Below are 25,336 nucleotides of genomic sequence, written 5' to 3'. Positions count from 1 at the left end.
GCTTCAGTCCTGATGTCCCCCTCCTCTTCTTCTCTCTCCCCCACTTCCACAAGCCCTGCCATCTCTGCAGTCAGTCGGTAAACCCCACAGCCACATTGTCTGACCAAGACTTGAGTGTTGAGTCGAGACAAGGCCATTCTTAATTGGCAAACCAGGACAAAGCAGTGACAATAAATATGCTTTGATTGTTGAGACAGTGTTTTAAATGTGATGTTGTGGCCTCCAACAATGTGATGTCTTTGGGTTTTTTTTTTGCTGAACATATCTTTGGAGAAACACAGTTAAGTGACCAAACTGCTCGTGTGATGTGTGGCCAAGCACATTGTGTCCACTGAGGTAATGTTAATCTTTTTAATTTATTCATTTGTCAACAATGGGATCTTTAACAGAATATGTCACAGTGATATATGTTGTAACAGCTAACATGAATGTTGCCATCACAGCCCCAAAAGAAACTTAAAAGAAAAAAAGCTATACTGTTTCCTGTAGCTGCTGCTGTAGAGTAATGGAGTATTTCGCAGCCAAATAAACGCCACCTAGTCTTAATTATTTCCTGTGCAAGAGCTGATCAAGAACTGTGGCTGTTAACTTCATGTTTCTTAGATAAATAATGAGTTTTGGGGTGGAATATTCCTTTAAAATCATGGCACAACTATAGTAAGGCCATTTTTGTCTTCTCGTGTGTAGTGAACGCAAGTATTCAGTGACTTTTAAGCTCCATACTGAACCAAGAAGTTTTGAACTAAGAAGTTGTTTTCCTTTGATTTTTTTTTTCCCTCCACCAAGGAGGTTGTCTTGTTTCTGCCGAAGTTTATGCAAAAACTATCAGGTGCATTTTTTTGGGGGGGGGGGTTCTGAAAGTGGGTCTTGGTCTTACTTTGATTCCATTAAATTTTGGGAGTGATCACTATTGTGAACACAGGAGTTTTTTGTTTTTTTTTTTTTTTTAAAGATTTTTCACAATTTGGGTGGGGTGGAAATGAGCTGCTTGGCAGAGGTCTGTGCTCTCTGAGTGCTTCTGTTGTTTTTTTTTTTTATTTTCTTATCTGCCATAATGAAAAGCAGCAAAAAAGATTCACATCCAAAAGGATTTGCCTAACAGCGTGCTGCTGTTCGTGTGAGTTCAAACCCGAAGCCTTCCATCTTGCCTAAACACAAAAAAGCCTATAGCAGCCTTAGCTGTGCAGTAACGTATTGCAAAGCCCCATATACACTTTTTACAGGCAGCATCTGGGTAAGTCACAAGACCTCATGAGTAGTGCAATACTTTTGTTTTTCTTTTAAAATAAATATAAATGACATCTTAGCACTTTGAATGAACTGTTCCTGTAGTGTTCTGAGACGAGTGGTTTTAGCATCCGGATTAGAGGACAAATTCAACCTACATGTGATGTTGGGATAACTTGGTTGTTGTAAATTTAGTACTGCACAACTATAAATCATGTAGTGATATTTACTGTAAACACCCTCATACAGCTTTACTGGGATGACTCAAGAGGATTTTTTTTTTCTTTATTGCTGGGAAACCATGAAAAGACCGAAGGAATAGTTGAAATAAGCACAAACCTGTACCCGCTATACACCTTACCCAGTCCTCCTTGGACACTGGAGTCTGAAATATATTTTTAAAAAGTCATGTTACTTTACAAGCTTTGGTCCTCGTTAATGTGTTCATCTGGTCCAGTATCTTGCCATTATTATAATATATGTAAGGAAAAAGCTGTTGCATTTTGCTGTTCTCTACTACAGAATTCATATTGAATTTGCTGGTAGTGAAGCATGTTTTAAGTCTGCCATTCTCATATACTCTGATTTGTGATTTAGTTTTGCCTTTTAACAATAGATGCAAAATGTGCTCTATTTTATTTTTCTATTATACTCGGCAACTGTTTTCATACAATTACAGTTATCTATATTTTATATTTGTTCTGTTATAACCTATTACATCATCATTCATATAACTATTGATTCAAGCTATACTGTATTAAATGCAAACTACATGAAGGCGTGTGTTTGGAAAGGTTGTGTTTCTTGGCTTGCTGTGATCGGACCTGCTCTGCAGCTACTCTTTAAATTCTGAGATCATAAAAACAGCTTGTGTGCAAAAAAGATGCTACCAAAACACAAAAATCCAATTTCAAATTTATTCATTGACTTCAGAGCTAAATTCATCACGTTTTTTGTGTTGCTGATTGGTCAGGCATCAGAGGGGATGCCAGTAAAGCAAACCTTTGAGGAGAATTATGTGGGACCCCACCGTTTCACTTCCCTTCACCCTAAAAATATAGCATCTCACTTAGTTTTATGGTGTGCAGCTTTACTGGCCCACGCCAGCAGCTGTATTTGCAGGGAACTCCACAGAGCACAAATCAGCCGTTTAGGATTTCACAGCTGACAAAGTTCTGGTCTCTCAGAGCAACGGATTTCTCTCAAAAGTTGGCAAATACACTAAGTGGCACCAAATTTGCCCACAATTTTAGTGAGCAAGTAAATGAGAAAAGGGGAGAGGGAAACGATACATTGATAAAATAAAGTGAAGCAATCACGATTAATGATTAAAAAGAAGTCTGGTAAAGCCATTTAAAATCAAACGTACAGAGACAGAAGATGGGAAAAGATAAGTATTTTGGCCAACTTTTATTTAAAAAGCCAAAATTCAGAGATGCTTCAATGTGCAAATAAAAATTCCAAGAAATCAGATAAAGCTTTATTTTTATATCAGGTAGGTGTGCTCTGATCATTATTTTCATCAGGATAGAATTTCTCTCCTAATCACGTCACCCTGAGTGCTTCCTGGATTCACGATGATCAGGTGACATTTTTGTAAAGATGGAGACTGTGGATTAACAGAAGGACATCATAAAAAGCTGAAGCGTGACTGCTAGTGATCAAGACAAGTCAAAGAGTCAAGATTCGGCTGACAAGAGATTTTTGTTCTGACGAAGGGAAGATGACCGGAGAAGCAGATTGGCTGGAGGGTTGTGGGAACAGCCGGCTGTGATGAGAGGTGGGACTGCCAGGTTGAAGATGGACCACAGATTAACTCAAACTTGCAGCCAGTTTCTAAAAGATGCTGTCTATGCAGCTGTACAGGAAGAAGTCTACAACACCCCTTATGTCTGCAACGTTGATGGAAAACAAAACCCCATTAAATATTCCACTGAAACAGAACAGGCTTTAAAGACTAAATGATGATCCAGCTTCATTACACACCTCTAGCTGAGGAACAGAAATGTAAATTTCCTGCTTTATGGTTGTGCGTTCTTTAAGCCAACTAATCCTCCCACACCGAAAACCAGAGTAGCATTTGGAGTTTAAAGGTTATTCTTTGAGGGCTACAAAGATTTAACAAGGGTCAGTGTAAATAACATAACAGCAGATGCTAACGTACAGTATGTGTGTCTGCGTGTATCATGACCATACAAAGACATCTGACTGCCAGCAAAAGCACCGTCCAGAGCTACGGATAGTAGGCAGAAAATCTAAGGAGTTGTGTTGCATGTCTAAAACCGGTTCCTTCAGCTATTCCAAAGTTGAGCTCCGGGACAGGTGCAGAAGATGGATGGGCATGTAGATTATTGAACAGCCACAATAAGAGGCTGAGTCCAAAACAAGAGTAAAGATCCCTCCATCCTAGTTTATGACCTCTTCAGCCTCAGGTGCACCAGGGCTGTAATTCAGATGCAGGATCTGATGAAAATAAAGTCTTCTTTGTTCAACAAGACTGCATCAGAGGAGTCATTTCCTGGGAGCATTTTCATGTTAGCTGTTTAAAGGTCACCAACCCCCAGAGACACGACACCAGTTTAAACCCTACTTCTGTTTTATTACAAGTCTCAGTCTAAGTAATGACTACCTGTCAAGTCAAGCGACCGTTCAATGCTTAAAAGCACTTTCTCTTAAAATAGACCTATGTGGCTGTATTTCTCCCACAAATGGTGAACTTAGAAAATCATTGGGTTTTGCCGCCACAGTAGAAAACTGAGCTGTGATGAGGAATAAGATTGTGTGTCCACCTGATAAGCTGTGAAGCATGCTGGTAGTTGAATTCAGCAGCATGTGGATGTTTATTTCTCTACAGTGCTCATTTTTCAGTTGTGGTTAGCTATAAAGCTCAAAATCTTTCAATCCATGAATAATAGCAAATGTTATATTTTTATTCTGTTGATTAATTTGTATTATTTTTTTTATTGAAGACAAAAAAAAAAAAATCAATCTTTCTATTTTCCCATGTAGGAGAACAAACAGGATTTTTCTCTTTGGCAACATTTAGGCCCCCCAATTTTCTCCTCATTTTATCAAGTAACGACCTTAAATTGTGTCATTTCTGTCTCAGTGAATACACTGTTAGGAGCCCTGGGATACATTGCACATCTCCTAACATGCTGATGAAAAGGTTACAACATTACACCGAGTCACAGTGACAAAGTAAAGCAATAAGAAAAGTTTACTTATGACCTGAGAAGATTTTAATCTTCTGAAATTTTCAAAGTACTTTATGACATCCATCATCTAGGATAAAAAGTTCCTGGAGTCTTTAGGTGTTTTTGTATCCACATATGTGAAGGGTTGCACAGTGTTACAATAGTACATGCTGTTGCCTTACTTCACAAAAAGTTCCTGGTTCAAGCATCAACTGGGGTCTTTCTGTAAGTTTGCATGTTCTCCCTCTGTGTGTATGCATGTTTTTTTTCTTTAGGGGCTCCAAAGTCCAAAAACATGGATGTCAGGTTAAATAGTGTTTCTAAATTCTTCCTAAGAGAAAGTGTGTGTTTTTTTTCTTCATTGATTCGTTTTATATATTGCTTTGTCCAATTTAGGGTCACAGGGAATCTGGCGCCTATCCCACCGATTAGCAGGTGAAAGGAGAGATACACCCTGGTCCACTACAGGGCCAACACAGAGAAACAACCACTCATACTCATATATTCACTCCTAGGGACAATTTAAAGTATTCAATTAACCTGACATGCATATCTTTTTCTTTTAGGACAGTGAATTACTTAGTTTTGTTTTATTTCCTTTTGGGAATTTACTTAAAGATAGGTATGTTTCTGACTGAATTAAGCCTTTAAGAGAGTAAATTATCTCATTTTATCAATGTGTTATCATAATTAAAAACATGTACAGTTCCTGTATTTTCTTATATTTCAATATATTATCTAAATAAATTATAATTTACTGAATTGTAATAAGTGGCATATACAATCAATAAAGAATGGGTAAAATTTATTATATGCAGTCAGTCCCATATTATGCTGGAATGATTCAAGTTTACAAGTAACAATGCCACCTTAATGTATCAAGGTAAAATATGGTTTATGTAAAATTAAGCTAAATCTATTTTTGGCTGGAAAGTATGTTCTTAAAACTTTTCCATCATCTACATCCTTGTAATTTCTTTATGTCATTCTAAATGTAATTGGCATTCAGAAGAACTGGAAAAAAAATCTGTAAAATAATAATAATTATAAGCAAAAATGTGTTCATTTTTGTTATGTTAGTTCAAATATTGTTAAGAAATGATCTTGAGTTGGGATTAAATAGATGTGTGAGCATTGAATCAATGTGAGCCAAGTAGGGGACAAAAGACAGGTGAGAAATGGCAAATTTCTCTGTTTACTCAGGTTTATTACATGCATAAACCTTGTCATCATGAGGAAATTCTTTGTTAACTTTGGGTTTGTCTCTAGTTTGAAAAAATCCTCTAAATATAACTGTAGGGTTTAAGGTATTAAAACAGTTTCAAGAATAGTTAAAGATTTCTATCAAATCAAAATATAAACAGTATGTTGAAGAGGATTGTTTAATAGTTATAAGTTGTCATTGCAACAGTAGGCTAAACTTAGTGGTCAGAGTAATGGTAAAGACATGTCCTGCAATAGCTACTTTAACACTGAACAGATGTACTTGCACATTGAAAAGTTAGGAGAAAGTCAAACTAATTTTTAGCAATAAAAGGTGATTGCTAATTTTATGTGCATGCTGACATCAGGGGGGAAAAAAAGAGAAAAAAAATTGTGAGAATGAATACAAATTTATATTTATCACGAAAGACATTTATAAATTCTGCATCTTTTTTCTGGACACATTATCCTGCTAAATGTGTTCAAATCTCTTGTTATTGTTAATATCAACCTGCTGCTGTAAAGAGTTTAACTTGAACTCATCCCATCTGTTTCAACCTACTTTAGGGGATTTAATGCAAATTGTTAATTAGAGTATCAATTTGCATAAAGATTCCACAAAGACAACAATCTACAGTAAAATCTACGACAATAAAGCTAAGAATTCGAGTACATTGTCTTTTAGCATTCTCTTATTGTTCATTCTTTATCCTATATATATATATATATATATATATGGTGTCTCTCAACAGTAAACTAAAGCACCTCTGGCTCACTTCTTTACTAAAATATATTTTCTTCCGTGTAGAGAAGAAAAATCTGAATGAATGTTTGAGCTCCATGTTCCAGTCGGAGGCTGTAGCGGATGTTGCGTTCACTGCCTCGGTTTTTAGCGGGTCATATTCAAAACAAAGTGACGTGTACTGTGGTATGCGCCAATGCCAGTGGAGGGGGGCGTCTCCAACTATTTTGTTACAAACACGAATCCGGAGTAAGGAGTCTTTTTCCTGGGTATGTAACAGCTGTTAAAACTAAATAATATTAAGACTTCTGCTGCAGAAAAGGGAGAGTAGCGACGATTGTGTGAAACCTGAATGCGGCCTGTCGTCAGTCACACGTTTTGTGATCGTAAATTAAATGAAAGGGGGGCTTTTTTAATGCTCGTACGCGGTGGAAACAGAACGTGGTGGATGGTCAAATCTGCAGCACGTCATTATGTCGGCTAGTAAACAATCTCTTGGGGGCTGTGGGGCGACCAGCCGCGGCTTTCTGCTGTCTGCGAGTCGAAACGTTGTCGTCTGTGGGGCTATGCAAGAATCTAATGCTTGTTTGCAAATGGATCGGTACGAGGGGTGGCGAGGAGGGGTGGGAGGGGGAGTTGTTGTGGTGAGGTAGGTTAGACATTTTACCCCCCGACTACTCAAGTAAACAAAGCATATTACGCGTTTATAGCGCGGTGGTCCTCTCTGTTGGTGGGGTAATAAAAGAAAATGGGTTAGCGTTTTAAGTGAAGAAGCGGAGAAAGACATGGCTCCGTCTCCACACAGCAACGCCGTAGTTCCCTTTCGTTTGACTTTGGCATTGTTTAGTAAGGGCAACTGGCTCGGCTCTTGCCTCCCAGTACAAGACGCTGTGCTCGCCTGTCGAGCCTCGCTCCTCTGCCCCCACCGGGGCTCCGGTAACAATAAAAAACGGGGAGGAAAGCTTCAATGAAGCAGAGGCGGGTTGGAGCCGTGAACCCTTTTGTTCGGAGAGTGCAGCAGTAGCCGTCCGACGCGCAGTTACTCGGTGCTGTCTTAGGGGGTGTTTCCACAGCCCGCAGTGCGTTTTGTTGCATGCTCTTTTTTGCGCCTAACTTGACGAATGACTTTAAAATATTTTTTTTAAATACTAATTTATTGCATCTTTAAGGGATGTTTGCAGCGGAGGTGTGTTTGGTCTCATTCTGGTTTTGCTGTGGAGCACCGATGTTCAAACGACGAAGGGAGGGAAGGCAGTGGGAAGAGACGAGGTGTGTGCATGTGGTGCGGCAGACCGACGCTGCTGATTCCAGTGCCTGGGTTGAAAGGAGGAATCCCGGGCTGGTGTTGCAGCTCCGCCTGTCGTGGGCGATGGTTTATTTTAGAAGTTCCACCTTTTGGGGATTTGTAATGGCTGTTCTGTCCGCTGATTGGCTTAAGCCCCTGCTTGGTGCATTTATGGGCGGTGCTTCAGAGTGCAAAGGCAGGCTCCCTCCTAACACAGTCACGTGTTGCCAGACTCCAGGAAGTAGCCAATTATGTAGTTGGATTTCAGTGCAGCCATTGGATGGATGGATGAAGAGAGCACTTTCTGAAAAGCAATGAGACAGCAGGCAGATTGACTGCAGGGTTCAAACAGTTACAGGTGATCTGTTCAGCCCAGCAATTATTTCATTATTAAAAGTTCTTGCATTCATTCATTTTTATACTTTTTATACATACAGTTTATACATTTTTATACAGCTTACTCTAAACCAGGGTAGCTGGGGAAGTTGGAGCCTACCCCAGGTCTCATTTGATAGGACCGCCTTCAGTTTTGTTTACAGGCCACTCTCACCTTTGATTTGTGTAATGAAAATTATATGTCACATTTATCCCCTACCAGAATTTTTTTATTTTTTTATTTTTTTTGCCAAGATTGTGTCTTTATGATTGGAAAAGGTGATCACTGTGGCATTTTTCGGATTCTCAGTGGTGTCAGGTCCTGTAGATTTTAGAAATGTCTTGATGGTAAAGAAACAGCTTGATGGTAACTTCTACCCAAGTCTGGTGGTAATTTGAGTCAGATATGCTGAAGCAGAAAAATCTAAAACCTGCAGGAATATGGCCCTCAAGGGCTGGAACTGGACTTGAGCTACATTGGAAAATACTTAGTGTCATATTTAAATATTCCTGTGCCATTTTAGGTTATTTAATTAAGACTGCTCATTTTGCAAATTCAAAGTAATTGAACAGTTTTATTTTGGACACATAGAATTGCCAAACCTAGATCTGAACTACTGACAACTCCAAATTCTCCATATCCAGGTGATGACCTGGATATGAAGGCCAGGGAGTGAAAGTTACAGGGTCAAATACACATAACATCAAATTCTACACACTAAAATGTCCAAAGCAGAATGTCTCTCAGGTATAATTTTGCAAACTTGTATCCACCTGCCAGTCACTCACTCCAGTCTTGGTGCTTTTTCAATCAGCAAGCAGCTTTATGCAACGAAAAAAAAATGCTACAAGGTCTACCTCTTCATGATTTGTGGCACTTCACATTATTGGTTTCTAAAAAGAATGAGGGTGTCTGGCCAAGAACACCTCCTCAATACATTTTCTTCTGTACTGGGAGGTCCACCTGTGACTGGCTCACAATCTGCGTGCTTACAACTAATTTAAACTTAACAGTAAAATATAAAGTTTGGTTACTTGTACAAGAAGTTAAACACCATCATGTTTCTGACTAGCAGACTTAATAACATAGAAATAATAATAACTTAGAAACATAATTTTTCCCCATTTATCATGTAAACGACTCAGTGAAGGCATTGTCGCGCTTAAAGAAAAGTACCAAGGGGGGTGTGCTCAGTTACTGTGCAACAAAATCCTTGATTGACAGCTCGAATTAACAATAGAAATCAACGCCCCGCCCCAGCACGAATCCCCTGAAAAAACTGACCAATCCCTTGCATTGTAGGGCGGACCGATGTGTTTGAACCCCGCCTACCTGTACAGCTAACCGACGGAGATTGTTTTCCTCTCTCGGGGAGATTTTCACTTTGCAGCCACTGCTTGAACTGTTTATTTTAAGCCACAAGCCATTGACAATTTGGTTTCCACACATACGTTGCAATCGTTACTTTTCTGGTCATAGCTGTGGTGGTGAATCCACACACAACGGATTACAAAATAATCATCCGTGAACTTCTTGCTCTTTGGGAGAGGGGTGAGTTCAGCTGAATTCATTCAGTAGGCTAATGTAGCAAGCTAGTTAGCATTCCACCGTTAGCAGACGATTGGAGCGTACAACATACATGGGATCGGCGAACTCTTTACATGTCATTCACTCTCAAATAAGCCTAATAAGAGAAGTCTAACTAATCGATAGTTGATTCCCTATGTAGTTATGTATGTTTTAGTACCACTGAACCAGATCGCGTACTGTAACCTGCATGTGCTTCCCTCCAAGCTCAGGACGGAGCTCCGTGTCGGGCTACTCATGTTGTTTACATTAGCTAGCAGCTAACTGACTGCTCAGAATCCATGGAAATAACACAAGTTTTAGTTGAAGTTATAGAAATAAACAACAGAATCTGCTTTATACTTTATATCCAGTGAGACGGTTATCATGTCTGCTGCTTTTCGTGCTTACCTGAACAAAAAGGAGTGTATTTAGCTGAAGTCCTGCGCCACGCTCTAAATGGCGGGCGTGTGGACAGCGTCGTGCTGTAACTCGAGGTCGATGCTTGTGTTGCTAGGCCATAAACGGGGATGGTGAATTGGTGTTGCCTGCTAATAGCACGTAGCAGACGTAGCTGGTTTCACACACAGTCTACCTACACGTTACTGCACGAACTGAAGTTGGTGTATCTCCTAACACCGCACCCTGACTGTCTTCAGCTGCGGCTGTGTAGGACGGGAATTAGTTGGTTGAGCTGCTCCGTGGAGCTTCGTGTTTCTGAAGCCGGAGCGTGAGCTGCACACGGACCGTCCCAGTCTGTCACTGTGGCACACTGGCCAGACATGCCGGGTATAGACACGGTGTTTGGTCTCAGTGGTTGGGCTTGTAGTCTTGTACCAGGTAAACGCCATTCATTCAGACGTCTTTAAGTAGTTGCTGTCTGGAGGAAGTTGTGAATGGCAGACGGACTCCCACGTTCCCACAGCACCTGTTTGTTGCAGCGATGACGTCGCTCCCTGCGTCTCATTGGCTACGGAAACAGCAAGCTGTACATTCACAACATGTTACCATTTTGATCCATGGGAGATCTGCACCACATCAGCATAGTGTGCAGAGAGCAAAGTCTTCATTTTGGCTATATAATTAGACAGAAATAACCTGGAATAGTTACTTTTACTTTCCTACGTGAGGGGATACCGTTTTGATGTGTTATAATCAGCTGTAACATAAAGTCTTATTATCTACTCCTGTACATGAGCTAAATAAAATATAACCCTGTATCATGCATCATACATGAAGAGTGAAATAATAACATTTTATTGGGGTTTTCTTTAATTTTCCAACTTTTGAATAAAGTCTTTTTAGCTATCTGATTGTTTGACCACTCTTGTAGCTTTACCATCTGGATGGCATGATGATGCAATAAGTTTGACTAGTTCCTTTCCTTCCTGTCTTACGTTTTAGCTGAGGTTTAATCACTGGCTTGAAGATGCTTCATGGAGTTGAAACGAAAAATTTTATTAGTGTAGTACAAAATAAGCTTGCATCCATTACCTTCGCTAGTACATACAAGCATTTACAGGTAGCTGACGTTTTTGTAAACTGTGGCTGTTTCAAGCTGCTAAAAGCTTTGGATGTCTTCATAAATCTGTGGTCAGTGACCATGTAGTCATTTTCTGCCTTGGCCAAACTGCAGAAGTGGCTTGCTGGCACCACACGTTTACATAAATTCACTGTGAAAGTAAAAGAAAATTGCCACATACCCCTTTAAAAAATTGTAAATGCAACCAAAGGGGGCTGATTTGATGGATTTTAATAACTGGGCTCAACACTCGTCCATATGCTACTCTTTATCCCCAGGTCTCACAGCTCTCATAAGTATGAGTGCAGAATGAAGCGGCGTCTGGAGGATCAGGATACGGTTTTCGGGCCCCCGCAACGGCGTCTTGCTGGCAACGCCGAGGCTTTCCAGCATCGGGTCCTGGCCCCTGCTCCAGCTCCAGCTGTGTATGAAGCTGTGTCTGAAAACATGCAGCCCACAGCAGGTGTCCAGTACTCTGTTCCGCAGGGATATCAGGTACAGCATGGTCTTTTTTTTTTTTTTTTTTTTTTTTTTTTTATATCTGTGGCATATTTGCTTTTATGCATTTGATGTTTTTTTGTGCTAAAACAAGGTTGTTTTCTCAGCTCAGAGTTTTGTTAACACCCATATTCATCCATGAGCTCATCAGATTCAAAGACAAAGCAGTCAAATCATTTAAATGAAACCTTTGCTTTCTCAGGTCCCCACCGTGGCCCAGAACAGCAGCGGGCACGGACACACTCCAAGCCCAGCCGTCCACGCAGGACCACACCACCACAGCCCAGCGGTTCAGTCCCACGGGTCCTCAGTGATGTCGGGGCACAGTCATACAGCGGCTCCGCAGGCTTCTGCACAAGGCCACCAGCAGTTCCAGAGACTGAAGGTCAGTTAGCACGTGTGTTACAATCAACATTTTAACAGCATCGTTTTCTTGGTATGGAAGGATTAAAGTACACACAACTTAAAGGTATAACAAAATTTGCCATATTATTTGGGAAATAATATGACAGATCCAAGTTTAAAGAATATGCACACGCAGATTTTATTTTAACATTAATAAGGACACAAAAATGTGCCATCTTGAGGCGAAGCACGTGCATAAAGAGAGCTGTACCCGCTGTCATGCAAAGATGCTGTTTAAAGTCTGACAACAGTTCAAAGAGCCTCTGATGGTGCATATAGATACTCTGCTCTGATTTTTAAACTGTTGTGGTAACTTGATTTGTAGCTCTAACTTAATAATTTATTTCATTGTAGAATCGTTTGTTTCCTTAACTAGTTTTCATACATCGACTCCAGTGAGTGTGCAGGAAAAATAGGTCAAGACTTTCTCCATCTGCAAACTTTGTATCCAGAGAGTCTCTCCTGGACAGGCTTTCTCAATGCCGGTACTGTTTATGAATATAATGGAAAATCTACATTTAGAGATCACATTGGTCTGTTTATAACCCATCTCGAATGGCTGAAGAGATTCCCTGCTCTGTGTTGTGTTGGCATCAGTTGCACATGTATTTGGTATTGTCCAATAGGGGTGGGAAAATCTAACTAAAAAATCGAATATTGGGATTTTCTGCTTCACAATTTTTTGTTAAAAATCTTTTTTTCCCAAGTAAATAAAAATCATCCATTATAAAATTTTTGTCTTTTTTATTGTTGATCTTTTTACTTGTGTTCTTGGAGATTTTAGCAGCAGAATGATGGTCTGGCTACTGTGGTGTTTGTTTCTCAAAGATATTAAAAAAAAAAAAAGACAAGCAAAAAAAGTTTTGTGCACTTTTTTTGTTTTGTTAGACAAAAGCATATCGTCACAGCCCTATTGTCCAATGACAAGAGAGTAAAGAGCAACATGCGTTACAGCAAATGAACATTTGCACACACAAATATATACTCCTGCTAAAGAGGATTACTTGCAGTGTTCACATGTTGGTCTTTTTGCTGAGTTTCTGCACTTCTCACCAGGCTGGAAACCCTCCACCTAAAATCTGCAGCAAACACATTTCTGTTCTCGTGTGCAGCCTCCTCTGGAACATATCTGGAAATTTTTTTAGGGCTGCAGGGCAAATGTGAGAAGTACTTGAAATGGTTTGTAATATCTGAATCAGAGCTCTGCTGCCAAAAAACGGGATTTAAAGGGATTTGGAGTTGAAGTTGACTTTTCTCTTTTCCCTCTTCATTAGGTGGAAGATGCTCTGTCTTACTTGGATCAAGTGAAGCTCCAGTTTGGCAACCAGCCTCAAGTCTACAATGACTTTTTAGATATAATGAAAGAGTTCAAGTCCCAAAGGTGAGGTTACGGAAAGTTAGAAATCATGTTGGCCAATCAGAAAAATCAGAAATAAAAGCGTTCATTTCCCTGTGTTTTGGTGTTCTGTTTTTTATTTTAGCATTGACACTCCTGGGGTGATCAGCAGAGTGTCACAGCTCTTCAAAGGCCATCCCGACCTCATCATGGGCTTCAACACTTTCCTTCCACCTGGCTACAAGATTGAGGTCCAGACAAACGACCTGGTCAATGTGACAACACCGGGTCAGATCCACCACATTACCCCTCATGGCATTTCAGTCCAGAACATCCCCATAACAGGAGCAGCTTCCCAACATCCGCCCCAGCTCCCATCTGCCACAACAACAACAGCTCCAGCTCTTCTGACGCAGCCCACCCCGGCAAAGATAAGCAAGGTGAGTGTGGTGACACACACCAATACGGACTAAACCAAAATGTAAGTACCCTTTGTGTGTGTTTAAATAAGCTCCTTTCATGTTATAGCCTCCCCAACCCCAGGCTTTGACACCAAGCAGCCAGAGCAATCCGTCCATCCCTGCGTACACCTCTCCTCGCTCCCCGCCCGTGCAGCTCCACCCGCCGCTCGGCGGGACTCCCTCCGGTCCACCCATGCAGAACAACCAGCCAGTGGAGTTCAACCATGCTATTAACTACGTCAACAAGATCAAGAACCGCTTCCAGGGCCAGCCAGACATCTATAAAGCATTCCTGGAGATTCTCCATACGTACCAGGTAGGTGACTGCAGCTGGCACCTAAAAGCGACGAATCCGAAGTGTTTTTGTGTCTTGAAAATGTCTTTAATTTTCTGATTTATGACTGCTCTGCAGTGTCAGGATCTGTCTGGTAGCCAGGATTAATTTCTCTGCATCCTGTATTTGTTTACTGCAGAAGGAGCAGCGCAATGCCAAGGAAGCCGGAGGGAACTACACGCCGACTCTGACGGAACAGGAAGTGTACGCGCAGGTGGCCAGGCTCTTCAAGAACCAAGAGGACCTGCTTTCGGAGTTTGGACAGTTTCTCCCTGATGCCAACAGCTCAGTGGTAAGCAGATACTTTATATTATTTCAGTGATTTTCATATCTATTCTGCTTTGCTTCAGTGTTTGGGAGTCTAGCAGCGTGATGTTCAAGATGTGTCACTCTGCAGGCTGCCAAGACTTTAACTGCCAATACCGCAAATACGCTCTCGATGCTTCAGCTAAGATCCTACAACTAATTAGAGCGTGGAGGTTGTCCTTCTCTTCACTGTGTTTAGAGACTTTATCCACCGGTCTGTTTTCCTTTTCTCTGCAGCTGTTGAATAAAACCACTGCTGAGAAGGCCGACCATGATCACGGCGTCACCACCAAAAAGCTGCAGCTCAACAACAAACAGAGGCCAAATCAGAATGGCTGCCAGATCCGTCGCCACCCCACGCCGGGGTCCACCCCTCCCGTCAAGGTTCGTAAACGTTTCATATAGAAGCTGCAGTCAAGCTGTTTCCTTTTCATCTCCATACATCCCATCCACCGTTGGTTGGCAGTTTCTAATTGTCATACCTGCATCTCTCTCTGCCCCGGCAAACGCTACAGAAGAAACCCAAGTTCCTGAATTTGAAAGATCCCTCAGTGGCAGACCCCAGCAAGCATGGAGTCGGCACAGAATCTCTGTTCTTTGAGAAGGTGAGTGTACACTGTCTGTCGAAAAAAGGAAAAGGGAATCCCCACCTGGATTTAAATAAGCAGCAGAGAGCCTCCTATTTGATATTTATTGCATGTTATAGATGGCGACAAGTTATTTCACGCGAACTGATGCAGTGAGTTTGGTGAAAAAACTGGGTTAAGAACTATCTAACACGTTAGCATAAGCTGGACGGGACTAGCATCTTTAAGAAAAAAGTGTGGTCGGAAAATGATCCCAAACGCTTGTGATAGGTGACGCAGTGCATCATCAATGAGGGAAGAGGTAAGGGAATTTACCCAGGAGGGATTGGCAGTGGAGTGTTGTGATGCAGGTTACCATGTAGAATTTGACATACAGCCATGATATATTCAAGGTTTAGCAAACAGGTTTTTCTTCTTGATGCTGAAAAATTTCCTTCTTTTTCATGTATGCATTTAGTTTTCAGCACGTGTTGATTCAGTCATGTAAAAGACCGCATCAGCTGTTGTTGAGCACCCACTGGAGTGACAGAAATAAGCACTACAATCACTCATCCCCGACAAACACCCCCCCTCCCCCCTCCAGACAGTAATAAAGATTATTTTACTTAACAGATATTCATTTGAAGTACAAATTCACATGTCATTGAACACGCTTTAAAGTAAAGCTATTGGCAGTTTCACTCCAGGTCATTAAATCCCCCCCCCCCCCCCCCCCCCCCCCCCCCAACCCCCCAACCCGCCATTGAGCCCGGTTCTGCCTGAGGTTTTTCCTGTTGAAAGGAAATTTTTACCTTTCCACTGTTGCCTGCCGCTACGTGTATGCTCAGGAAGAAGGGGATTGAATAAAAGATAGGATCAGACGTGATCCTTTGGTTCCCCATTGGCTAAGTTATTAGTTTTAATGAAGTGGCTTGTATGAACACTGTTATTATAAATTAACAACAAACTGGATTTCATTTTTGTACTTGTAAACTTTCTGGAGATGACTCACACACACGCTCACTTAAATGAGATGAAATAAAAATCTGCTTTCATAAGGGAGACTGCATAGGCTGCTATAATAACGCCGGTCCCAGTGAGTAGAGGGACATGAGGAATAAAAACATCTTTATATTATCTGGATCGCCAAGTGGAAATATTTGCAAAAAGTCCAAAATAGTCTGTAAAAGAGAAGTTAGTTATTTTGGCTGCAGTATGTGGTGCTTGGTGTGGTAGAAAGAGATCAATGGCTCCCCCCCCTCGCAGTTCCGCTTTACTGTCTGGTGGTTGTCGTAGACTAGCTGCTTGAGCACAATGACTAGCGTGGCTAGCTCCTTGCTGGCTGTCTGGATCGGTCTGTCTTGGTCTGAAATACTTTTTATTAAAAAGGAAAAAAAAGAGGATTATCTCTTTCTCTTCATTCTTAGATCTTCCAGTATAAAACAAGGTGGTTACCAGCTGTATTTCTATACATTTTTATGCCATAGTTTCCCAAAAAAAAAAAAAAAAAAAGCTACCAGCTTTAGCCTCATAGCTTATTTTCAGGTCCAGTGTGAAAATCTTCGTTAACTGAGTTGATACAGTCTCTGCAAACTAAAGAATGACATGGTTTCCCCAAATTATCTATAAACCAATGCTGCACAGCTTCATGCTGCCTTTATTCACACTGAGTTGTTTTTGCACTATGACAGTGTCTCTTCTCGTGCATCCCAATGTCAGTATTTTTATTAGGAAACTGTTCATTTTTTTCTTCACTGGCGATCCATTTGTGTACTCTGTGTTCTGTTCTCTTCCTCCACTGACTTGTCGGTCAGCTCAGGTTGAACCTGAGATGTCCAGATATTAGAGATGGTCAGTGCCACCCTGGCAACTTTATTGGCTCTGCTTCGGAGCTGAATTGAATTAATTGCCTAAAAGAAAAAAAACTGCTGTTATTATTCTGTTGCTACAACTTGTACATTTCAAAGCTTTTGTCATTCAATTAAAAAAAAAAAAGCAACTATAAAGGTTTGAGGAGAACGAATGTCATTGTTCTCAGTCCAATTGACTTCCAGCATCTAGCTACTTGCTAACATTTTCCCAGGTTGTTGTATCATTAGTTTCCCTCCAAAAGAATCCAGGAGTACTTTCTCTGATCTTCCACATAGAACATACAAACATATGCTTTTCTGAGACTGTAAGTGGTGCTTACAGTGTGTCTTGTATCACATGAAACACTTCACGTGTATGTAAAAAAGGTTACAGACCTGATGTGTGATGTAGGGGAGACTATAATTATAGAAGATCATGTTTTAGTTTCTTTTAATGAATTCTAACCTGTTGAACTTTTTACAGGTGCGCAAAGCCTTGCGAAGTGCGGAGGCCTACGACAACTTCTTGCGCTGCCTGGTCATTTTTAACCAGGAGGTGATCTCCAGGGCTGAACTGGTGCAGCTGGTGCTGCCCTTTTTGGGGTGAGTGTCCTGTTATCTCCACAACACGAAACATCGACAATCTTTCCAAAGTCAGCTGTATATCTCATCATTTTACTTGTTTCTGTTTCACAGAAAATTTCCTGAGCTGTTTAACTGGTTCAAAAACTTCCTGGGTTATCGAGAAATGTCCCACATTGAAACCTACCCTAAAGAGCGGGCCACCGAGGGCATCGCCATGGAGATTGATTATGCTTCTTGTAAAAGACTAGGTTCCAGTTACAGAGCTCTGCCCAAAAGCTACCAGCAGCCCAAATGCACGGGCAGAACTCCTCTTTGTAAAGAGGTGAGGAAAGTAAACGCTGCGCCATCACTGGGATAAAAGAAGCTTAAAACTTTTAATTGCTTGTTTGATGAGGAAAAGCGCAAAGCGGCCGTGCAAAGACTTCATGATCTAACTGTTTATTTTTAGGTCTTGAACGACACCTGGGTCTCCTTTCCTTCATGGTCTGAGGACTCCACGTTCGTCAGCTCCAAGAAGACTCAGTACGAGGAGCACATCTACAGATGCGAGGATGAGCGCTTTGAGGTGAGTGGAGAAAAAATGGTTGCTTTTGGTTGTCAGTTTCTCAAAATCTGGTCGTAATAGCACGCCCAAATAGTTTTGGAATGTAAACCCTAATCAACAATCCCGGTGGTCTCTCTCGAAACAGTTGGATGTTGTGTTGGAGACCAACTTGGCCACCATCAGAGTCCTAGAGACGGTGCAGCGGAAGTTGTCCCGCATGTCTGCAGAGGAGCAGGCAAAGTTTCGATTGGACAACACGCTGGGCGGTTCCTCCGAAGTCATACACCGCAAAGCCATCCAGAGGATATACGGAGACAAAGCGCCCGACATCATCGACGGCCTGAAGAAAAACCCTGCTGTTGCCGTTCCTATTGTGTTGAAAAGGTGAACCACACGACTTGTTGACAATAAGAATGTTTGTTCTCACACTGACACAAGTCTGTGGGGAAAGTGAGTGTTGCTGATAGGGGTGGGAAAATCTCATCGATTTTTTTGCTTCACAATGTTAAAATGGATTTTTTTCATAAAAAATCAATTTTTTTTTTTTTTTTTTTTTTTTTTTTTTTTTACAAATAAAAAAAAAATCTATGATAAAAAAAATTTTTAGTCTTTTTATTGTTTTTCATATTTTAACTGGTCGTCTGGGACATTTTAGCAGCAGAATGATGGTCTGGCTACTGTGTTGTTTTTTACTGATTGAAATCAAGAAAAATGACGAGCAAAAAAAAAAAAGTTTTATACATTTATTTTGTTTTTAATCTACAAAAGTCATCAATATCAAAGAATTGTGAGGATCGCAATTTAAATTGAATCGGCACCCAAAAAATTGAAATGGAATCGAATCAGGACGAAAGCAAATCGTCACAGCCCTAGTTGCTGACTTTGTCTTCTCTCTCCAACCAGATTAAAGACGAAGGAGGAAGAGTGGCGGGAAGCCCAGCGAGGTTTCAATAAAATTTGGAGGGAGCAGAACGAGAAGTATTACCTCAAATCTCTGGACCACCAAGGCATCAACTTCAAACAGAACGACACCAAAGTGCTTCGATCCAAGTCCTTGTTAAACGAAATCGAAAGCATCTATGATGAGGTAAAGTTTGAACTGAGAAGGACGCGTTTTTACTGATGTAAATGGCTTCCGAAGATCTTAACCTTTGCTCTTTTCAGCGCCAGGAGCAGGTGTCTGAGGAGAGTGCCACCCCGCTCGCAGGGCCCCACCTGACTCTGTCCTACGAAGACAGCCAGATCCTGGAGGACGCAGCGGCGCTCATCATCCACCATGTGAAGCGGCAAACCAGCATTCAGAAGGAGGACAAATACAAGATCAAACAGATCATCTACCACTTCATCCCCGACATGCTGTTCTCTCAGCGCAGCGAGCTCTCGGACGTGGAGGAAGAGGAGGAGGAGGAAGAGGAGATGGAACTGGAGGAGGGCGCTTCCAAAAAGCACAACGGCATCCCCGGCAGCAGCAGCCCCTCCAAATCCAAGCTGCTGTTCAGCAACACGGCGGCGCAGAAGCTGCGCGGCTGCGACGACGCCTACAACCTCTTCTATGTCAACAACAACTGGTACATCTTCCTCCGGCTGCACCAGACGCTGTGCTCGCGCCTGCTGCGGCTTTACGGGCAGGCGGAGCGCCAGATCGAGGAGGAGGTGAGGGAACAAGACTGGGAGAGGGAAGTCCTCGGGCTGAAGAAGGAGAAGAACGACAATCCAGCCATCCAGCTGAGACTGAAGGAGCCCAGTGAGTAACACAACATTCTTTCTTCCTGTTTATTTACTTTCCTTCCATCCAAAAATGAAGGTTTTTACAGAAATTTTACAACTATTTCTTGTGTCCAGTGGACATAGAAGTTGAAGATTACTACTCAGCCTTCTTGGAGATGGTTAGGAATCTGCTGGATGGAAACATGGAAGCGTCCCAGTACGAGGATTCTTTGAGGGAAATGTTCACCATCCACGCTTACATCGCCTTCACCATGGACAAGCTCATCCAGAGCATCGTCCGGCAGGTATTCATCGGTTCCCTTAACGGCAAATCTCACAGTTTACCGATAATCCACTCAAACGCCTCTTCTGTCACTTCTCCCCAGCTGCAGCACATAGTGAGCGACGAGATCTGCGTCCAGGTGACGGACCTGTACCTGGCGGAGAGCGCCAACGGGGCCAGCGGAGGAGCGGCGTCCACGCAGTCCTCCCGGAGCTCAGCAGAAGCCATCTACCAGCGGAAAGCCGAGCAGCTCATGTCAGACGAGAACTGCTTCAAGGTAAGACTGCAAGAGAAGTTGGAGGTTTCAGATTAGAGAAATCCAGATTCGGGAAATGTCGTCTGTTTTGGAAATTAGGAAACAAGTTCATTTAAGTTCAGGAAAGACTGGAGAGAGTAATTTTCCACGAGGCTGCAGGACGTGCTCACATCATTTAGTCCAGATGATGCAGAAAAGGATGTCCCATCTTTTACTCAGGTGTGGTTTATAATAGTGGTTTTAGTCAAATTTGGTTCTTTGGGCTGTTCAGTGTTTTCTGTTTTGGAACGAATGGAAACTGCAGCTTCTGTGCTGTGACTGAGACTTGTTAAAAGGTGGATATGTTTATGATTTTGGTCTTTTTATTGTTGTTTGAACAGTTTGTAAAAGTAAGGAAACAAGATTCCATCTCTATTATCCCACTAATTATCACAACATGACCTCTGTTTGGGGGGGTATTAAAGTTAATGACATAGTAACAATAGTAAATAGACCACATGGCAAACTGTGATGAAATAAAGACTTACCACCCATACCACAAAAAGTGATGATAATAATTCCAGCAAGTTTATTTCCACAACTTTTTAATGCTATTCATTGTGTTCACTGAAAAATTTGCTCTACCAAACACTAGAGCGGGTTGCTAAAGGGTTAACCGCTTTCTCTTATTTAGCCGTCTGTAAAACGTGTCTGTATGTCGTCTTTTCTCTGTCTCCCAGCTGTTGACATTTTCTTGTGTTAGTTTCATAAGACAACATCAGAGCTAAGTGTACAGAGTTTTAGAAATACCGAGAGAGAAATACCACCTATTTCTCTGTTTGTCTGTCTGTCTGTCTGTCTGTCTGAATCTCCATCTCTACATTTAAAAATCTTCAGTTTGCCATCAGTGTAAAACCAAATGATATTTTTATCCTTTTGAAGTTGACGGTGGCCGGTTTGTTCCGAGTTTTGACTCTTTTATTAACACCAGGTTTATGTAACATAACTTCTCTGCCAGTAAATTTATCTGAAGCAGACTATGATTTTTTATCATTTTATTGTTGCATTTACTTATTTTAATACTTTTCTCACAACCATATTTTTCTTACTGCACATTTGTACAAAACAGGATGCCTTGGTTTTAAGATTGCAGGGAACTCCTGCAACATGAGGAGTAAAACCTGAAGCCTACCAGGAAGATGTAGAATCACTTTCCCCAAATTCAGCAACAGTGCTGCACATTGCTAACAACTCCGCACGTTCTGTCCCTGTACTGGAATATTACCTGGATAGTACCTGATAGTACCTGCATTTAGAACAGGTGTTTTCACTAACAGGCTCATGCAGTAGAGCTGAGCTAATTAAATTTACCTGCTTTAGTGACTGGTTGTAAAGAGCTGCCGGACAGGACTTCTATTTTCCACTTCTACTTTATACACCTCTAGGTTTCAGGGAGTTCTTTCTCCCTTTGATTTCATCTAAATCTGTCCATTCTCCTTTTGATGTCTTTGTCTCTGTTTTAGGTGATGTTTTTGAAAAACAGAGGGCAGGTTCAGCTCACGGTAGAGCTACTGGACACAGAGGAAGAGAACTCGGACGAGCCCATGGAGGTGGAGGTAATAAGCCGTTTACCTAAAACCTGTTGCTTTTCACATCTGTTAAATGAATAATCCAGAACACACTAATCCAAATGAAGCCTGTGTGATGGCTACAAGTGGTCAAAAACGTTGTATTGCAGAAACAGAAACTAGCCTGAAAACAGTGTTTGGATTTAAGTCTTGTGTTAAATTCCCTGTCTGTTTACAGGCCTTTTTATAGTCACTAACATGTTAATTATCTTCATATCAACTGTATTTGGGATATTTAAAGCCAGTAAAGTGACGTTATTTATACTTTTTGTTTAGTAAAAGGATCCACTTTTTCAGCTGGAGTGGAAATTCTAGTAGGGCTTGTTGCAAACCTTATGGGAATACTGGTTTAGTAGTTGTATTTATGCACCTCACCTGTTCAGTAAATGTTTGTTTTGTGTTCACAGCGCTGGTCTGATTACATTGGACGCTATTTGAACCCAGATTCCACTACTCCTGAGTTAAGAGAGCATCTCGCTCAGAAGCCTGTGTTTCTTCCCAGGTAACCTGTCACATCCAGGACCAGCCACAATTCACTGCCACCTCATACATTTAGGCACTTTTGATTCAGTTTAGAGAGTAAACACGAATCCTTTGGTGCTTCCTTTATCACATCTCCGCATCCTCTATCCCAGGAACTTGAGGCGGATCAGGAAGTACCAGAAGGGCCGAGAGCAGATGGACAAGGAAGCCTGTGAGGGGGGCAAGAAATCCCTGGAAAAGGAGAAGATGGAGTGCATGTTCAAGCTCAACTCTTACAAGATGGTCTATGTCTTTAAGTCCGAGGATTACATGTATCGACGCACTGCCTTGATGCGAGCTCACCAGGTATTTACAAGCTGCCGTCAGCTAGAAGACTGCAAACATGCCGATGTTTTCTCTGACTGGACTTTGGAACTGCTGATTGGAATCCAGCAATAATAGTAAAACAAAAAGGCAAAAAGATTTTGATTTCTAAGATGGAAATAATGACCCTGAATATACCAGGTCCTTTGAGTTTGCAGTCACTAGATGCTAAAATATACACCTAAAGTATAAATAGGACCACTTCAGGCTTCTGTATTTACTTTGTTTAATGTGCATAAGTCAAAGGTTCAGTTTAGTTCCTTCTCTGCCGATGGCCAGTCATAAGTTCATTTGTTTGTGTGATAATAGCTGCATAGGGACTCATTAAGATGCATTTAGACCTTTTTATTAAGTTTAAATCAAGACTAAGGAATAAAAGTGGCCTGTGTGTCAGACCACTTTTATGTACAGGACATATTCAGACTTGAGGGACTTGTTTTTGATGAGGCTTGGAACACAACGCAATGTTGCACCTTCCTTTGATTTACTTTCACACTGTGGAAACCAAACCTCCTGGATAACGCCAGACCGTTATGATGACTGCTCACTAGGGGTTAAAAGGGACTTCTGGCCAAGGAGGAACCAAAGCAAAGCTGGAAAAATCAGAAAACCTAGTTCATCAGTTTGGACAGGACATAAAATCTTTCTCCTTGAGTCAGCTTGTTTACTACAAGTAAATAATGAAGCAACAGCAAAAAACAAAGTTTTTGCTCGGTATTTGCTTTTTCATTGCAAGTGAAGCTAGACCATAATGAACCTTCACAATGCTGCCGGGCAAAAGTCTGAACGATAAACTGCTTATTTCCCGTCAAAGAGATTTGTTTGTGATTCTTTTTTCTTTACTTTAATATGAAAAAGAAAAAAGAAGATATTTTTCTTTTTTCCATTTACTTATATGTTTTTTTGTATTGTTTCCAGTGTGTCTTTGTAAAAGTGTACATGTGATCACAATTTTAACAAACAAAGAAATAAGTAAATACTTTGCTGAATAGTTTTAACGAGCGTCTTCTCTGGCTTTTCCTCAGTCACACGAGAAGGTGAGCACGCGACTGCACAAACGCTTCCAGGCCTGGGTGGAGGCGTGGGTCAAAGAGCACGTCACCGGCGACATGAGCGCCGAGACTACTAAGTGGCTGATGGGCGAAGGACGTGACGGCCTGCTGCCATGCACCACTACCCGCCATCCAGAGGTCCTCCACTTCATGAACATCAACAAGTACCGTGTCAAATACAGCACACCCAGCAAGGCACCGTAGCTGACCAGAGCCACGTGGAAAAACGGGACACAGATTGACTTCTGGGGGATGTTTGGGTTGAAGCCAAACAGGTCAGGAATAGAGGTAGGGATGAGGGCTTATTAAACGTGTTTTTAACGCCAACATGGGAGCACAATGAAGCTAGCCGCTACCATGTGTGTTGCACCCAGGGCGGCAGGATTACCGATTTTTTTTACCAGCGTTTTTAGCTGGGCCCATTTTTTCCACAGGGCCTCGTTGCCAAAACTTAGGAATGGTCACGTTCCGGTCGCAGGTCTGAGCTCTTAACCAGCACTCGGAGCCACGTCGCAGACTTCCTCGAGCCAGTTCAACTGAGCCCGGCAGCGAACGCCCCGTGAAAGCCAGAGTGGTGCTTTTTGTACTTTATCAACAGCTGAGCTTCGGTTTAGCTTTTTACCGACCACCGCGCCTGAAGCCATCATAGCTCCATGGAAACTAGTCACACAGGGATTACAGGGAAAGTGTTATGCTGTAGTATTCATGGTAAACAAATACGATGGACAAGTGCACTTATTTAGGAGGAGGAAAATGTTTCCCAGATCAGAAATACGTCGGGAGCGCGGTCACGTCTGAGGGAGCTGGTGCCGACATTCCTGCGTTACGGCCAAATCACAATTGCTCATCATCACGAGATGGAAACAGGGATTTACTTTCCTTTTCCAAAAACACATGGCAGCATTATTAGAAACTGTGCCTGAGCCCCAGACCGTATTGTCGGGTTAACGTAGATAAGCACTGTTACAACTAATGTAAGAAAAGAAACAAAAAAAAAAAGATGAAAAAAAAATTAGCCTCACAACACTGTTTGGTCTCAGACTGTAAAATTGTATAGCTTGTGAATGTCAGATACTGACATGTATTCCAGTGTTTGTGTTGTGTATATATATTATATATAGTTCTATTAACACACACGATCCTCGCCGCCCTGGAAGTTAACCTTTTTAAGATGCCCTCTGCCAAGACACCAGCTTGTAAACACACACACACACACACACACACACACGCAGACACACATTTGTCTTGTCCTGGGAGGACTGTCCACTTGCCGCTCATGTTGTAAATACACTGTATATAGTCTCAGACTTTTTATGACAGATCTGTGTTGTTGTGCTAGTAATACTTTCCAAGCTTACTGTGGACTTTAGTGATAAATGGCTAAAGTTAGTCAGTATATGAAAAAGACAAATGCAAGACCATTTATTACCGTTTTTACCAAAGGGAGTTGAATATGAGATAGCTGTTTTTTTTTGCCCCCTTTGTGTCTTTCTTCCTTTATGTCTGCTTTTTCATTTCTGTTGTAAAAACATGGGGAAAAGTAGAAATGTATCCAGGTCTTTTAAGTTTTTATATAAGAAAA

At 41.5% G+C, this 25,336-nt stretch overlaps 1 protein-coding gene across 1 annotated transcript; it reads left to right on the top strand.

Annotated features, from left to right (window-relative positions):
• The first annotated feature begins 9,443 nt into the window (after positions 1-9,443).
• sin3aa (SIN3 transcription regulator family member Aa) lies at positions 9,444-25,336 on the top strand. The gene is made up of 21 exons (XM_079260560.1): positions 9,444-9,581; positions 11,397-11,613; positions 11,819-12,001; positions 13,296-13,402; positions 13,503-13,797; positions 13,886-14,134; positions 14,292-14,444; positions 14,696-14,842; positions 14,974-15,063; positions 17,359-17,477; positions 17,571-17,781; positions 17,908-18,024; positions 18,149-18,387; positions 18,907-19,090; positions 19,168-19,747; positions 19,846-20,015; positions 20,097-20,270; positions 21,752-21,844; positions 22,264-22,358; positions 22,492-22,684; positions 23,728-25,336. Exons 2-21 carry the CDS (start codon positions 11,428-11,430, stop codon positions 23,956-23,958), a joined length of 3,816 nt encoding a protein of 1,271 aa, XP_079116686.1. The 5' UTR covers positions 9,444-9,581; positions 11,397-11,427; the 3' UTR covers positions 23,959-25,336.

This window comes from Telmatherina bonti, assembly GCF_933228915.1.
Source record: "Telmatherina bonti genome assembly, chromosome: 2".
Classification (NCBI taxonomy): Eukaryota; Metazoa; Chordata; class Actinopteri; order Atheriniformes; family Telmatherinidae; genus Telmatherina; species Telmatherina bonti.
Note: the sequence above shows the minus strand (reverse complement) of the source record. Positions and strands in the feature narration are given on the sequence as shown.